We start from the raw sequence: 18,362 nt of genomic DNA on the forward strand, positions 1-18,362 counted from the left end.
TTGTTGTCATTCTGCCATAGAGATATTAAAAATGTTACAACTAATCAATTTAATATGTTCTCTTTTTTTAGTTGTTTCAGCCCGCCATGTAATGTGGACCCCCAGAGAAGAAGATGTAAAGACAACAAGTATTTCAGTGAGGAACTGTGTTACTGTATACCCACATACTGGGGGAGACTGGACTAAACACAACCAACAGGATAGGTGCTGCTGAATGCTAATGGAGATGCTGGCATTTGGAGAAGTGCTAATGTTTGGCTACTGCTTATCAGACTCACATGTGCTGGTCATGTGGACTAGCATGGAGTAAAGATTCGTTAGTGGGAGACAAGAAATGTCCACATCCAACCGCACATCAGGCATGGTGGGAGCTATCAAAGACCAAGAGAGATTTATAAAGGCTGGAGCCATGTTTTTTTATTGTTTTAATTGAAATGTCTATTCGTTATTTGTCAGATAATGATTATATAATTTATTGCCATGAAATGTTTTGAAACGCCCTTGTTCATAGCAATCTCGAATCTCTTGCGAAGAAAAACACTGTGATCACTATTTTTGTATCATGTTAAGTCCCGCAAAATAAAGTATAAAGTTGTATTATATATTGTTAACTTATTTATAAGCTAGACTATCTTATTGAAATAGTACAGCACATGATTCAAATGTATTAAGTTTTGACTACCAAATATATGCACCTATCATTGCAGATTAAATCAGTGCAACCCGGCGAAGAGATGCACAATTTTTTTTGTGCTTGAAACATTGATTGTTAACATTTAAGAGACCATTATAGGACTCGAGTCACATACAGCAGTGTTTTCCAGTTGGAACATGTGATAGTAGTGGGAAAAGGATTCTAAAACCTGGACATGGCCTGTTAATAGCTGAAAACTGAAAACATTAATAGTTGAAAATGGGTCATATATGTTTGCAGTTCCATTAGAGTTATATGGAAGTGGCACATTTACACTTGGATGGATTCCTTGCTTACTATCAACTCCAACATGCCTCTTTAAATGGAAGCAGTATAAAGTGAGAAGGTGGGATGTCATCTTGGACCTTTTGGACATACAGCTCACACATGCAGTGCGGGCAGAGTGTAGAGGCCACAGAATGGATGTGTAAATAGAAGCAATGTGATTGGCCCGACTTCATCTGATATCCGCCCACTGTTTCAGCTTGACACTGTAAATATAATAAATCACATCTGCTTCCATCCCAGTCAATGCATCTGTTCGTGCCAAATGTGTGCGTGTGAGTTTTCTTTGTCTCTCATTCCATAGAAACCCCCTGTAGTTCCATGATAGAATCATAACCTTCATCGGATGGATAGCATCATAAAGCTCTAAACCTAAATCCAGCACTTTTTTTTCTTCTAGCATATTCATACAGCAGGTGGCCTCTTTACCTCATGTCTTATCCCCAGCCAACACACACATGCAGATATGCACACATATCCCCATTTCTCTTTTTCTGCAGGGCAGTTCAGATCTAGGGTCGCATCACTTTTACCAGGGTTTTGCATCTGGACTGTATTACACTCTACCCTACACCTCTTTTTTTTTACATTGCATACTCAGACATGCTACCATAGACTCTATACTCTAAAATTATGCACAATTTGTCTTTTTCCAACTGTAACGAGGGTTTCCCTGTTGCCTGGGTTGAATCAGATTTTACCATAGCCATCTGCATCCGCTGCACACTCCCAGGAGAGACCTGATAAATATAGCATGTGTGGACTCACAGTGAATCACCATGAAATAACTAGAAACAGACACCCAGTCAGTGGATATGAGTATTTAAGAATGGGGATGCCATGTCTAATGTGATTTCCATCTTGTGCCTAAGCTTACTTACCTTTTACACAGTGGTAAACGGGTATGAGGTGTTTGTATATTCATTAGAACTTAAAATGAAAACAAGTTCAGGGATTGTACATGCATCTAAATAAATTTTTTGTTCAGAGTTTCAGGCATCCCAGCTAGTATGTTTATGCAATATAAACATAAATAAGTGACGAATGAAATACCGATTGACAATGACTTTACGGGCAGTCACATAGACTATACATAGTCAAATACATTTAAAAGCAGAAATATATTACACTGATCTAGAACTATTTTCACCTGTGTGTGGTCTCGGGAACCTTGGACAGAGGTCATCAAATAAACCCTCAAGTTCAATAAAGCTATAATTTCTTCCTGTGTTCTTCATCTGAGTGGTATCCATTATCATACACCTGGCATCAGTTAGGTGTCTGTTGCATGCAACACAGATTGTTTGGCAGTCAATGCGGACTTATCACGAACAGGATGGCATGCAACTTGACTCACATTTGCATGATTTCAATATAGATTCTGATGTTGCAATTTGTTAGGGATGTTTTTGTCTTTATGCATATTACCCTCACAGATCTGCACTGTATGCGTGTAATGTAACTTGAGAGGAAATACAGTCCTCTTGTTTGTGACATTACAGAGGGGCAGGCAATCAAGTCAATAGTACTGTCCTGAAGCCTAAGTCTGAACTTCCTGTCTGTGTATTTATGCCTGCAAATCCATGTTTGCAAGCACTCAAAAGAAATTCTATAAATGTTTTTATATGCACAATGAAAATACATATTTTTCTTAATTCTGAGCAATATACACAAATTGAGTACTTTATTATAACACTACGGTCCTAATAAAGTGCCCGTCATGGTCGGCTGCTGTTGTAGTCCATCCGCCTAAAGGTTTGACATGTTGTGCATTCTGAGATGCTATTCTGCTCACTACAATTGTACAGACTGGTTAATTGAGTTACCTTAGCCTTTCTGTCAGCTCAAACCAGTGTGGACATTCTCCGGTATCCTTTCTCATTAACAAAACGTTTTGATCTGCAGAACTGACACTCACTGGATGATTTTTTTGTTTTTGCTTTTGGCATCATTCATTCTGAGTAAACTCTAGAGTCTGTTGTGCATGTAAATCCCAGGAAATCAGCAGTAACAGATACTCAAACCAGCCCATTTGGCACCAACAATCATGCCACAGTCGAAATCACTGAGATCATATTTTTTCCCATTCTTATGATTGATGTGGACATAACTTAAGCTACTGACCTGTATATGCATGACTTTATGCATTGCACTGATGCCATATTATTGGCTGATTAGATAATCACATGAATAAGTAGTGTACAGGTATTCCTAATAAAGTGCTCGGTGAGTGTATATACTGTATGTTTTATAATGAAACCTAACAAACTTCTTTTTGTGAAATGTTTTGCTTGAAAAGTGTGCTATAATTCTTTCAAATAAATTCCATTGGTTTGATATTATTTTATGTACAATGTTGGGTGTAATTGGTTTACAATGTAATTAGTTACTGTAATTTACAGTAATTACTTTTAGGAACAAAAAGTAGTGTAATTCATTACATTTTAAATTCTTGTCATCAGATTAGTTACTGACTTTCAAAGAAAGTTATTACTTTTAAGTACATGGGTTACAAATGCGTCTAAATAATATATTGTTTCTGTGTAATACAATTAATGTATTAAGATAATTAAAATATGAATTAATATGTTGATATGTAAGTCTGTTTGCGTTTCTGAGAGAGTTGAAGGGTGTGCGAAAATGAATAAGGAGAAAATAGATTTAAATTGTTTTTAAAACCAAAACAAAATTTATAAAGCAACTTAAAAGTAATTCATGTGATTATTTTTTCAATGAAAAAATCAGCAAAGCAATCTGATTATAATTTAATAGGTAATATAATTTATAATTAAGTAAGTAGGTAGTAATTTGTAATTTACTATTTTTTTTAGTAATTTACCTAACACTGCTTATGTAATGTTGAGACATTTAAAAAATTTGAAGAGTGACTCAAGTGACAGTTACTTTTGGGGGCCACTAGATTTGTTTCTGAAAGAGGAATTGAGCATGTTTATGCTCCCCATGAGACAATTACTCCCTCTTATTGTAACTGACAGACCAAGAGCATGTACATGGAGGCAGAACTTGGAATGACTGACTGATTAGCCTGAGAAACAGACTTTTCTTCTTTCTGTTCACTCAGAGACAATAAATCATGGAAATTTCAGACTAAATTCCTGAGGGGTCACTATTTCTGGCCTCTTTACTTCTTTTGTGGATCCAGCAGCACTGAGAGTCAAGGTTGTTCTGCTGTCACTCAAAATTTTGTTTAATAGGAGGCGTGTCTTCTGTGATTTAGTTAATGACATCTATAATACCTGGATAAAGTTATCCTATAGGCTTTCCCATTCATCTCAATGGCAGTTCCCACAGAAGTGTGCCATTTGAAATCTGCTATCTTTGCTGAAGGGCGCTCAGTTCTGCAGACAGGTTTTTTGAGCCAATCACTAATAAATGGCATGTGACTAACCAGTCGTAGGTAAATGCAAGCATGACAACTCTGATGGGCTAATGGTACTACAAGAAAAAGTAAATCAATTTCAGGCCCTAAAGAGACCATATTGTAAAATATAATTAAATTAAATAAATTAGATTTTATGTTATGTTAATAAATTAAAAAAAGGTAATCAAAATGCACAGATACTTGTGATTGGCCGTTAATATTGAAATAATTTTTTGGTGCAGCCAATATGGTGCCAGCAGGTAATAATTAGGCCCTACTATCCAGCCAAACCTGGACCCTTGGCTTTCATAGGTGTAGTCTTCTGAAATAGCTAAGCATTCCATGGATTGCCTGGAAACGTCCATCACATATCTAATAGAACATAAATAAGGCAGGTTAACCTGATTAAGCTGTATAAGATCACAAATGAAATCAACATGTTGCCACCAAATGTTTCAGTGCCCTGAAACTGACCCCATTCTTCTTAATTACAGAAAAGCACCATTTCCCATCAGACATTTTTGCATTAATTCAAATGTGTTTAGCTTTTCTGCAAGCAACTTCAAAGACACTGGCTCTAGTCCCATGGTAACCAGGAAGTAATCGTGTTTACATATTCAATAGTGAACGTGATTCTGATTTCAATTTTACTCAACTGATGGTTTGGTTATTGGTTGGGCTTTGTGTTAGGGCGTATGATTATGGTAAAATATGCATTAGTGTTGACTGTATTACATCATTTACAACCGAAAATACAACTTGCTGTACGATTCGCTTTTGGTGACCCTCTGTGGACATTTCACCCAGAGACTGTTGCTCAAACGTGCCCTTACATTCAACAACACTTCCAGCTTTGGCCACTGGGGGCAGTAAAAGCCCAGACCGATTTCAGCAGCTGAGCTTTCGACCTACTGTCTGACCTGACCTGCAGGATACAAATCCCTCCTTAGTCTCTTTCATAGTTGCTGGAGAACAGACCTCACCCTCTTCCTGCCCTGTTGGTCGAGCCAGAGTGCCCCACTTACATTTTCCTCCTGCCCTGAAACTGTGCACAATAAACACACCAAATGTAAGAAGGTAAGCACCCCCCTATCACTCCTGTGCTAAGAGAGATTAAGACTTCCTTTAAATTACACCCACTGCTGGAGCAGCTCTCAAAGGAAAAAGGAGGATGTTGCCTGATTTCCCACGTCTCCGCCTTTCATCAAATTAATCAATCATAAGCTGATTCCAACACACAGAATCCCTCACAAGTTTTTGGATGAAGACTGGGGCCTATGTCAGCAGAGGTCTAAATGTTCTTCTCTTGAAAATGACAGCATCTTCAGGGTGCAGAATAATGAGCCGTCTGCACTAAACATCAGCCAACTTTATCTCCTCAGAGAGACTGGTGTGAATTCTGCTGAGGCCTGGCTGACAAAAGACGCCAGAATAAGCATTCATTTGCCCTGATGGGCCTGTTTTTTTTTTTTTTTTTTTTTAGCTTGAGGGAAAAGGAAACCATTAAGTGATAATGAAAAAATAACCGAAAGGCAAGAAAGAGAGGATGTGGATATTGGCAAGTTGGGAGGGTTTTTCCTTTCAACAATTAAATTTCCTCTCATGTATGCCTGTGAAGAAACATTCAACGGTCAACAGACGCCCTGCTACAGACACCCTTGCAAGTATGCATGCTTCTCAGAATCCATTCATATATCCCTGTAATGCTTTCTCCATAGTATATGTCATTTAAACTTAAACATGCCTTGCTTTGATTTTTGTAGAGCCAAAAATAGTTATAGCTTTATAGGCTTTTAAAGCTGAAACCACTGTCTACAAATTATGTCAGTCCAAACCATTAGGATACCGAGCTGTAGCAACATGATTTTTCAAGCACATTAATAGTGTAACATTCAGTTTATTGGCAAGTGTCTTCTCTATGTGAAAGAAAATTATAAGGATGAAACAAAGTGAGAAACAAAAGTAAATCTCACATTGGTGGCCTAGACCAATCCAATCCAATAATCAGGTTTCAGTAAAAATAAAAACAAACATCACCCTTAGACAGGAATTTTAGTGACTGGTTCAGCCTGCCACAAGATCTGAATTACAATATTTGGACAATCAGAGAGAAAGTAAATTTCAAATTGCTCTAATTACAAACTACGGTAGTTCAAGCCACAATTTGATGTTGTCGTATTTGTACAGTCATGCTGTTTGTTACCTTTGGCTGGGTTAGGATGTTTTGATTTGATTAATTTTTAATTTTACAACCTTTGCACTTCCATGGACAAAGACTGTGAGTAATATTAGGATTTGTTCAAATAAAATCTCTTTATTTTTTTATTGTGAACAATTCTCTGAGAATAGCTCTTTTATTATTTGTTATTATTTCATATTATTTTATAATCAGTTCAAGCAGTGTAGTTCTTATTCACAGATATTCTATCCAGTTAATGTTCCCCTCATTTAATTTCCTTTTCAGGACATTAAACCTCTCACCTCAAGCCATAGTTTATACACTCACTGATCACTTTATTAGTTACAGATGTATACCTACTGTACTTATTCATGCAACTATCTAATCAGCCAGTTGTATGGCAGCAGTGCAATGCATGAAATTATGCAGATATGGGTCCAGACCTTCAGTTAATGTTCACATAAACCATCAGAATAGGGAAAAAAATGTATCTCAGTTTTTGACCGTGGCATGATAGTTGGTGCCAGACGGGCTGGTTCGAGTATTTCTGTAACTGCTGATCTCCTGGAATTTTCACTCACAACAGTCTCTAGAGTTTAATCAGAATGGTGTCAAAAAGAAGAAAAAAAAATCAAGTGAGCGGCAGTTCTTCAGACAGAAATGCCTTGTTGATGAGAGAGGTCAACGGAGAATGGCCAGACTGGTTCGAGCTGACAGAAAGGCTATGGTAACTCAGATAACCACTCTGTACAATTGTAGTGAACAGAATAACATCTCAGAATGCACAACTTGTCGAAACTTGAGGCAGATCCAACAGGGCAGCATCCAAAAAACATTTCAAAGCACAAATCATCAAGCCGAAATTTCATTTGAAAAGTTCCTATTTTCCAGCATTTTCATGCATTAAGTGCACAATATAACATAGATTAAAACACTGAGCACATTTGCATGGACAACAATACACTGATAACTCAAATCTTACAACCATTGTGTTATTCTCAGCTTTTGAAATCAAAATTTAAACAGCCATGTTTAAACTTATTGAGCATAAATGAGATTAACTCTGACTGTGTTCATCTCTAAATAAATCGTGCAAAAAAGCCAACAAGTTAATAGACCACAATTTGTACAATAAAATATATTTTGTGCAGTTTTAAAGATCAAACCCAAAATCAATTACAATGTGTTTATAACAGTATAACATTATCCTCAAATGGAAATCTATTATAAAATCAAAAACTCATGCAATACATGCTGATATTCTGCATCAGCTGACCCCTTTAAAAACCTTCAGAAAACTTGATGAAAAACTTGAGACAGCAGAATCATCTGGAGCCTTTATGAATATGAATGTATCCATTGTTTCTCAAGCCATCTGATCATTTCCATCTGTTGTCAGCCATCAGCATATTTTGGCACATTCTTCAGTCTTCTATAGAGGACTATGTGTGCTACTTGGAACAAATTTCAAAGGGGACCAGTTGCACGCATTGCTGTTGCAAGTAAGCATTCTTCAAGCCATAAACATAAAGATCTACTCAGGAGAGAGCACTTCACCCTTACTTCTGGAATTACTTTATTTCATCTGGGAGTTATAGCTTATATTTGGCCTATTCTGTCTATTCATTGAGATGCTGATATGTTTTAAGTTGTCTTACACATTACTTGCAAAAGCAAGAAGATGTTTGACATTTCTCTCCTCTGAGGTCCACAGCTATATTGGCTTAAACAAATGGAGCCTGCAGTGGTTGTTAAAATTTTGCGAATGAGCTTAGTCACAGGCAGGATCTATAAATGTATGGCTGCAGGCTGTTTGGGGCTACTATAGCATGTGAATGTAATTCACACACACCATATGTGGTTTGTGAATGTATGAATCTACTTTGAGCTGCACACAAACACACATACACAGTCTTGCTTTTCACACTTGTAATTTTACTATCCTTGGAGAAAGCTGTGATGCAACACATTTTCACACCAGAGCTCAATGTGGGAGATGTAGTGCCTGTGTGGCTAAATGAAGCAAAACCATCAAGGAGGAGTGGCTCATAAAGAGTAATTTCTTTGCGTTATTGCACCTCATCCCACCTGCTTTGCTTTATAATTGATTCACATTATGCAGATCCACGTATCAATTCTAATCACATTTGAACATCATCTAAACAGAGCAGGTGACAGATTTGTGACCTGAACACCAGGAGGCAAAAACATAACAAAAGCATAATGGGTCTGTAGCAAGTGACCTCAAAGGTCCCAAACCACTGCCATTGCAATCCAAGGAAACTGTAGTGCCTTTAGTCTTTCCTTTGATATGCTGTCAAAGAACAGTACATTAGTAATATTGTCCAAGTATTATTTCACTTCAAACTTAGATCTGGGTTATGTTTTCTCTTCAATTCTAGATAGGAAAATTATTTTGAACCACATATTTATCGAGTAGGTATTGGGGTTTTCATGTTATTGTGGACATCAACCTCTTTTGTGAAGAAGCATAAATCACAAAGCTGTCCTTGAATTTTTTTTAAATATAAATTGAGCCACACTAGCCATGGTAATCTTGAGTGTCAACATCAATTTATTTAGAGGATAAATCAAAGTCTATTTGCACAGCCTTGCATGTATGCACTAAAACTAAATCGATCCTTTTAGGTAAGAAATAAAAATTCCAGTCTCTTTTCCAGGCAATAATTTATCATTACCTTGACATGCTTCCAAACACTGTAGCTGTTTTCATAATAAGTTAAATTTTATAATTTGATGAGGTTAAATCAACCTATTCTCTTCTTGTCGCAAAACCAGTTTGTTGTCAGCTCGTCTCCTAGATACCTTAAGACAATAACAGTTAAGTGTAAAGGTCCAAAAGCTCTTTCAAGGATGGCCAATATCCTCAGATGAAGGAAGGAAACCGTGTCAATTGCCCCTGGTCTTTAGATTGTCAGATAGTCTTCATGACACTGCGACCAGTTCACACCATTACATCAGAGTGGCCATTATTTACTATCATGCACTCTTCCTGCTATAGAAATTGCACATGACTTATGACCTTTTTTAAGGGCGAGGCAAGAGCAACTGAGAATCCCATTATATTTGTTAGATTGTTGTAACAAAGGTTCGTTGTCAGGCAAATAAAGGAGGAAGCAAGAGTCGGCTTCAGTGAACCACCTGAGTTTATTTACACACTCTGGATGCAACTAAAAAAAAAACAATGCTTTTCAGCAGCCAATGTAAAACTGCTGCTTTTCAGCCAGACAGTGAAGCTTCTACAATATAGCCGTGGCCAAAAGTATTGGCAGTGACATTCATTTTGTGTTTAGCAAAGTTTTCTGCTTCAGTTGTTGTGGTGTTGATTCACATTGTTTCTAGTTTATTGTACAGAGTGATCAGATGCATTTGTTTATCACAAAAACCCAAATTTCACTGTTTTTTGGCCCTGGCACAAAATGACCAGCCAACATAATTGCATTAATCATATCAGCAGCACCTGGGAAAGTGTGAACGAGTACTAGTCAGGTGAAATCCTTCTATCATTCTGACTGGATTATAAGAGCAGACTGCTTGCTATAAAAGGACAGAAGAAATGCTTCCAATCATTGTGTTCTTTTTAGTAATGGTTACCTCTAAATAAAGACATGCAGCATCATAGCTTTGCATCAAAATGGCATCACATGTAAGGAAACTGCTGCAAAGAATATTGCACCTGAAAGAACCATTTACAGGATCAAGAACTTCAAGGAGAGAGGTTCAACTGCAGTGAAGAAGGTTTCAGGACACCCCAGAGTGTCCAGCAAGCACCAGGAATGTCTCCTCCTGAGGAGTCAGCTACGGAATCGTGTCACCACCAGTGCAGAGCTTGCTCAATATTGGCAGCAGGTTGGTGTGAGTGCATTTGTACGCACAGTGAGGCGAAGACTTTTGGACAATGGCCTGGTGTCAAAAAGGGCAGCAAAGAAGCCACTTCTCTCCAAGAAAAACATCAAGGAAAAACTGAAATTCTGCAGGAAGTACAAGAATTGGACAGCAGAAGACTGGTGCAAAGTTATTTTCTCTGATAAAGCCCCCTTCCGACTGTTTGGGACATCTAGAAAATCGGTAGTCCTGAGAAGAAAAGGTGAACGCTACCATGAGTCCTGTGTCATGCCAACAGTGAAGCATCCTGAGACCACCTATGTGTGGGGTTGCTTTTATACAAGGGAGTGGGTTCTCTCACAATTCTGCCCAAAAACACTGACATGAATAAAGAATGGTATCAAAATGTCCTGCAAGAGCAACTTCTCTCAACGATCCAGGAGCAATTTGGTGTTGATCCGTGCATTTTCCAGCATGATGGAACACCATGTCACAAAGCAAGAGTGATAACAAAGTGGCTCGGAGATCATTACAATGAAATTTTGGATCTATGGCTAGGCAACTCCCTGGATCATAATCCCATATAGAACCTGTGGTCAATCCTCAAAAGGCGAGTGGACAAGCAGAAGCCCACACAATGTGATCAACTCCGAGCACTAATAAGGCAAGAATGGATCACCATCAGTCAGGATTTGGCCCAAAAGCTGATATCCAGCATGCCAGAGTGAATTGCGTTAAGAGGTTATGAAGAACAAGGAACAACATTGTAAATATGGACTATTTGCATATATGGAACTTTTTTGCCAATAAAAGCCTTTCAAACTTATGAAATGCTTATCATTGTTTTCAAGTATAACATAGACACATGTTAAAAGTAATATACAAATACAGAAGCAGCAAACTTTTCAAAAACACAAAATGTATGTCACTGCCAATACTTTTGGCCAAGGCTGCACTCAGGCTCAGCTCTCCCTCACCCTCTGTGCACCTGGCCAATTGTATCTCCCCCGTCTCTCTCTGCAAACACAGAAACCGTAATTACCAACAAATTAATCTCAGGTGAACCTCCTTGCTGCTTCCTCTCACCCCAGAAGGGCGCTTGACCATGCCCTTGCCTCCACATACACCTACCGCCCGACTCAGAATGGGGTAACTGTCCGGTCTGGCACGGAGGTCCATGACATCTGAATAATTAGGAACAAACCTTCGATAATAGCCAGCCAGGAACCCCCGTATGCTACCAGATGGTCTTCCGCCAGCTGCACTGCTTCATCCATCGACACCAGTCAGTGGCACTGGACCCACTCTGCTGTCCCTTTTTGCAGTCAGGAGACAAACTGCTTCAGCAACATGAGATTGATGACTTCACCGACATCGCTGTCTTTCTCAGTCAGCACGTCAGGCATCACGGAGGAATCACTTTCTTCAATACGGGGTATTCCAGGAGGTTGGTGACTGGAAGTTGTTAGGCCGTGAGCAGGGCCTCCATTTCAGAGCCTTAGCTGTATGTTCAAAGAGCTCCAGAAATCCCTCCACATCATCTTGCACCCCCATCTTAGCAAACATTATATTGGGGTCCCTGCTGCCAGGGTCGAAGTGGTCACCCCCTCCTGGGGTATCAAGCTCCAAAATGCCTGTCGGTCCTCCTCTTGGCCTCACAGGAGCATCTCAATATGTTGTTGTTGTTCCACCCGTAGATCCACAAGGGCCTGTTGTTGGGCATGGTGGATGATGGCGAGGGATCAGAAGACTTTCTTCTGTGGCAATTATGACTCCATAGCAGCATATCCTTCCTCCTTCCTTGGTTTTGGCACCAGTGTAACAAAGGTTAGTAGTTGGGCAATAAAGGAGGAAGTGGGAGTTGGCTTCAGCAAACCACATGAGTTTATTCATACACGCTGGATGCAATTCAAACAAAAACAACGCTTTTCAGTGGACAATGTTAAACTGCTGCTTTTTAGCCAGATAGTGAAGATTCCACAATACACATATTGCAATCAGGTTCAGCTCTCCCTCTCTCTGTGCACCGGGTTGTTTGTATCTCCCCGTATCTCGCTGCAAACAAAGAAACAATAATTACCAGCAAATTTATCTGAATCTCCTTACCTCTTCCTCTCTCCCCAGATGGGCACTCAACAACGCCTTCCCCTCCACACTTGTGTTTAGGAGAAGGGTGTGTGCTGGATTGGGCCTCCAAACAATGCAAAAGTTGAGAGTTTAAAAAGCAGAAAGTGTGTGAATTCACAGCTTTTTCTAGAGTTTACTCAGAATGGTGCCAAAAACATCCTGTGAGTGGCAGCTCTGCGGATGGAAACACCTTGTTGATGAGAGAGGTCACTGGAGATTGGCCTGACTTGTTCGAGCTGACAGAAAGCCTACAGTAACTCACTGTACAGATAACTACTCTGTACAATTATAGTGAGCAGAATAGCATCTCAGAAGGCATATCATGTCAAACCATGAGGCGAATGGGCTACAACAGCCGAAGACCATGTCGGGTTCCAATTCAGTCAGCCAAGAACAGAAAACTGTGGCTGCAGTGGGCACAGGCACACCAAAACGGGACAGTTAAAGCCTTAGCTTTCTATTCTTGGTTGACAGAAGTGGCACCTGACGTGGTCTTCTGCTGTTGTAGCCCATTCGCAACAATGTCCGTCAAGTTGTGCATTCTGAGATGCGATTCTGCTCTCTACATTTGTACAGAGTAGTTATCTGTGTTACTCCAGCAAAGAAATATCCTTAAAACATTTCCGTGCTATTATATTGTGTGAAGTTGTGTGTTTTCTTTCAGTAAAAGAAAAATTTGCTTTTTGCTTTGCGACATCTTTTCCAAATTCTGGGCTTTTGCCATTATTTTCGCAAGCAAACAAGCAATATATCCCTCTGTCTGTCTAATGGGCACAAGTTCTGTTTTCTAACGGCGTTCACTGAGACTGATTGCATTCACTGTGGCGGCATAAAAACTCATGATGCTTGTCTCTAGCGTCTCCTGAGGGACCATATGAGTGAGAAGCAAGAGGATGGAATACAGAACTTGGAGATTTAAGGAAGATTTTGTTGCCGGCTCAAGCCTTACATGCCTTCTTTTATCCATATGAAGCGGCTTCACTAGGACATGACGATATGCGCCACAATTGCTGCACATAATTCGATCAAGTTTCGCAGAGATGAAGGGGCTGATGTCAGAAGTGGCAAGTAACAAATTACAACTGCTCTCCTAACAATGCCTAAGTACATTTTTCAAATGTGTTCTACTTTTTTGAGTATAAATAAATTATAGTAATTTTACTTATACTTGAGTTGATGAAAAATGAAGTATTCACTTCTCCACATTTATTTTTCAACACAATTACAGAATCCAAAAATGACAACATCCCTGAATGTTCGGCAAAGTATAAGTGCTAAATATGCTTTCAAATTGAAACCAGCATCTTTGCAGCATGACAGAAGCCCACTGGGCACAGAACCCTGGGTATGCTCTAGAGATAGCATGGAGTCATCTCTTGCGCAAGTCATCCAGGCTTCACTCCAATGTGACGCAGACTGCAAAACTTATGCAGAGAATGCTGTACTTTAAGGTGCAATGGAAGAAGTCAATTATCTGAACTAGACAACTAGACTAGACAACTTCAACATTCTAAACAGCACAGATGAAGAAAAGAGGAAACAACACTGCCATGCACCAATGTGAACTACAAGGCTTTTCAAACTTCACAGCATCATTTTTAATGGTTACCGCAATAAAAACGCAACACATAAGACACAACACATAAGGTTGTGTCTTATGTGTTGCGTTTTTATTGTGGTAACCAGTTCATGAAGCGGGATGGTTCTCACTGGAGCATCCTGCAAATGCGCAATGCTTTTTACAGTTACAGAAATTATTCTTGCAGGCTACCATAAACTGCTGGTGGTACTCTTCTCTCCCATCACCAGATTGTCAACTAGACAAGAACTGTAATACTGTAATCTTCTGCATATTTCATCAATCTTTTGGAAAAAGGAACCAATCATTTAGATATTAAGGGACCATCTTACTGACATGTTCAATCAAACTGAAATTGGTTTTAAAGGTACCTTTTAACTGTATTAGACATGATAACAAAGTGTAGTTTGACAAACATTCAGGGATATCTTGTTTACTTGCAACTATTTATCTAAAACTAATTTTTTAAATATCTTTAAAAATATATAATACCACAAATCTTTCAGATTCAGATTTGTTTTTGTTATTATCAATTTCTAAATGTGTTAAAATGCTTCTTACTATGTTAATTTCCTTCAAAAATTAAAAGCATTCAGTCTTAATCACCTCCCTCTCTACCCTGGTTGGATCCAGTTTGATATCTTCTTTCAAAACAGTAGTGCATGAAAAAAGTATTCACCTCTCTAAAAACAGTAAAACAATACATTTCAAGATAAAAAAAAAATATTTTGGGGCATTTTTAACATGAAAATTTTACTTGCAAGTGTAAATGAACCTGTAAGAAATGAAAGTGTGTGGCGGTGCTTCCAGAGCTGAAAATTATGACTTGACGTTCTCCGTGTTCAGTGAGAATTCAGGCCTCTGGTGAAGCTGCCTTTGTGGTGCTTGTTAAAAGTGTCATGCCATGAATTGGAACTCCATCCACCAAGACCTCTGCCTAAGAAATTCCTTAGGTCTATGGTAGGCCTGGTGTCAGTGGAATGACAGCCCTGGCTAAAAATTGTCAGGAATTAACTTCTTTCTTTTCCTGCCATTGTAAGCCAGGAACAAAAGTATGATATCTCCCCTTTAACACAGGTAGGTTCAGGTCTGTTTTGCATTCCAGTTCAATGTCCTACATTTCAGGTTATCCCTGGCCCCTCACACTTATGGCATGTGTCGATACAGTGCTCTCTCCACGAAGGCTGAGTGGTGGCTCCATTACCTTGAATATTGGTTGCTATTAGCCCATTTGAGGTACAAGTGTACAAGCACAGAGACCTCCTGCTCATGCACTGGGGCCTTAAGGTCAACTGGACAAAAAGCATGTTGGTGTCCAGTCACCAAGTTTTCTTCTTAGGAAGGAAACTTGACACTGCAACCATGTCGGCACCTGACCGACAGACGCATTTAGTCAAGTCTCCTAAACTTGACATGGGTAAAGCTGGGGAGAACACTGCCATTGCGTTAGTAGAAGCGAATGCTGGGTTTGATGGCTGCTGCAGCCGCCATCACCCTGCAGGTCTTGCTACGGATGAGAACTCTCCAGTGCTGGCTCAACCGAGTGTCCCTCATCATGTTCAGTGACATGGTCTCCTCTGGAGTGAATCATGCCTCCTGTCCATGTTCTAAAACATTTGAATGGTAGTGTATACTATACTATATACAGTACAGTACAGTATAATATAATGTAATTTTGTTTTTGAAAAGTTTCAGCAAACTACTTCGTTGTTCATGCCCTAAAGGGTTTCCAAGCAGGAGGAATCACTAAACTTGATCATGCAGCCTTAAAGCCCAGGGCACCCCCTGGCAGTCAAAGGCCCCTGGGCGCTGGCCCCATTGGCCCGGTCGGTAATCCATCCCTGACCACTCATGAGGTCTTGTCTTATACAAGCACCCTCTGATGTGAGACTATTAAGACCCTTTAACCCCACTACCATCCCGGTCTGGGACTTAGTGCTGGTATTAAACACGCTCACGGGTTTCAGCCACTAGAGGTTGTAAGATTATGCATTCTCTCTTTGAGGACTGTGCTGCTACTCGCTTTGGAGTCAGTCAAATGTGTAGGGGACCTTCAGGCCCTTTCAGCATCAGCTACTGATAAGGTGTCAGAGTTGCTGACTTGAAAGAGAATGTCTCGGTTACTGATATAATCTTGGTTCCCTTAATGGAAGGAATGTGACGCTGCGTAGCTGTGCCGCACTACTGAATCCTGATGGTGTGGTGCTGGGCTCTGGCTTATATGACCACGAAGATGCACACATAGTGTGGAGCACCAGTCATCACCAGCCAATCAAATTGGTATGACGGTATAAGGTTTAAGGTCACTGCCGCTGGCAGAAGCTTTGACAGCTTCAGTTGCTGACAGAGCATCTCATTCTTTCCTATGAGGGAAACAAGGTTATATCAGTAACCAAGACATTTTCTGGTTAAATAAACACTAAAGGTGCAACAAAAACAGTGAGTTTCCCACAAATCATACAAAGTTATCTTTCACTCTGTTTCACACACAGTACTATCTTAAAACATCAAACACTTTACAATAACGCATTATTTAAAAGATGATGCATTTTAATGCTTGCATTACATAACGGACAATATATAAAAGCTTATTGTGTGGGGTTGCAACTGCTAGAGTGTCTGACTTAGACTTGAAAGACAGGTTTCGAGGCCAGCAAATCACGCAAGTTGATACATGAGCTGAAAATGTCATACAAGTGACATGAAATGACTTGGTTGCTACAGCTATTCTGTTTTTCATTTCACATTTGCTTTTACAACACTATCAGTCAGGTTTAGATTTCGGGTTTAGGATAAAGATGTCTGTTCATCTCACATTTGTTAAGTTTCTGTTAAAAGTTTAGATTAGAGAGGTGGACTTTATTCATTTAAAACCCATTGTATTTTTGGGAAAACATTAAACTTGCTTTTAGCACCCTTCAGTGGACATTTCACCTCAAAACTGCTTTATGACCACGTAATTTCATTTTTCAAATATTTAGCCACAGTCATGTAATTTAATTAGATCAGGCTGGAAAGCCTAAAGTGTGCTGTGCAACAACAAAAAAATCTACTATTTCCATGAAAATGTAGCCTATATTCAGTCTTACGCAGGAGCGACATGAGTTTTGGCATAATTTTGTAGGAAACTAAAGGTGAGCACAACAAATACTACCACTGTCTTATCAAACAAATTAAGCACAATACGTCCACCAATAAATGCTTTGGCACTTTTTAGCTATGAGAACAGCTGGCCTTGTAGCTTAAACCAGCTACAACTGTTCAAACATCTTAAGTGGGTTTAGCTGATGTTTTGTTTATATATTTATTTTGAGCAGGAAGTACATACACTGAATACAGTATATTGTCTTTGACGTGTGCTGGAAAGGAAATATGCAGTGATTGTTAAGACATTTTCGTTTCAGAGAGGAAGGCAAAACACAAATTGCTGGTAAGGAAATGAATCCTTACAGCCAAAAATCCAGTTGTTTTTAGTTGCATATGGAAAACAGACACGATGTAATTTGAAATACTGACACATACAACAATGAAGTCTGTGTATAAAGTGGAATCCGGAGCAAGAACAAACAGCAAATCTTTGCATGTAAGACAATCTATATTCAAACTGGGGACTTATTTACTTTACATGTCTACGCCTGCATGTTTCATTGTTAAACAAATCAGACAAGTGGAATGTGTAGCATGAAATAGAGAAACATACATCGGATAAATGTTTTTTTAAAAACACACACACACAATAGCAAATCACAGACGGGCATGAATCTCTGTTCTGTCTGTTAAGGAAATGGCACAAAGCAGAATTCCTGAAATGGCATGGAATGTCGTCAGCCCATAATGACAGCAGATATTACAATGGATTGCATTGGAATTTAGAGGAAGAGCAAATTAATGCAAGGCACAATTTAAACAAACAGCATCTGTGGCATTCTGTTTGAATGACTTCAACACAATATGTCCCTGCTTGTTGAAGTCCCTGGGCTCCAGCGGTGCTTGCCACCTGATTACAGAAAAGGCCTGCTATTAATTCTAGTTTACACAGTCCAGTTAAAAAAATATGAATTGTGTTTTAGGACAGTCAGTAATGTAACTGTGTGGAATTTTGAGAGATGATGGATGATCAAACAAATGAGGTTGAGAAAGACTATTAAACAACATTGCAGTTTTTTTTATGTGTGTGTGTGTGTATGTGTGAGCTCAGGTCTAATATGACTAACCATGTATTTTAAGGATGTTAAATATTATTATAATTAGTATATCCACTCATGGGATT

At 39.1% G+C, this 18,362-nt stretch overlaps 1 protein-coding gene across 1 annotated transcript in view; it reads left to right on the top strand.

Annotated features, from left to right (window-relative positions):
* The window catches only part of vegfc (vascular endothelial growth factor c), a 70,207-nt gene extending 66,714 nt beyond the window's left edge, over window positions 1-3,493 (top strand). Inside the window, exon 7 of the mRNA XM_052126906.1 lies at window positions 72-3,493. Coding sequence (XP_051982866.1) covers window positions 72-186 — 115 coding nt within the window. The 3' untranslated portion in view covers window positions 187-3,493. The remainder of the gene's footprint in view (window positions 1-71) is intronic.
* Window positions 3,494-18,362: the final 14,869 nt, after the last annotated feature.

The sequence above is a fragment of the Xyrauchen texanus genome, chromosome 5 (assembly GCF_025860055.1).
Source record: "Xyrauchen texanus isolate HMW12.3.18 chromosome 5, RBS_HiC_50CHRs, whole genome shotgun sequence".
NCBI classification, from domain to species: Eukaryota; Metazoa; Chordata; class Actinopteri; order Cypriniformes; family Catostomidae; genus Xyrauchen; species Xyrauchen texanus.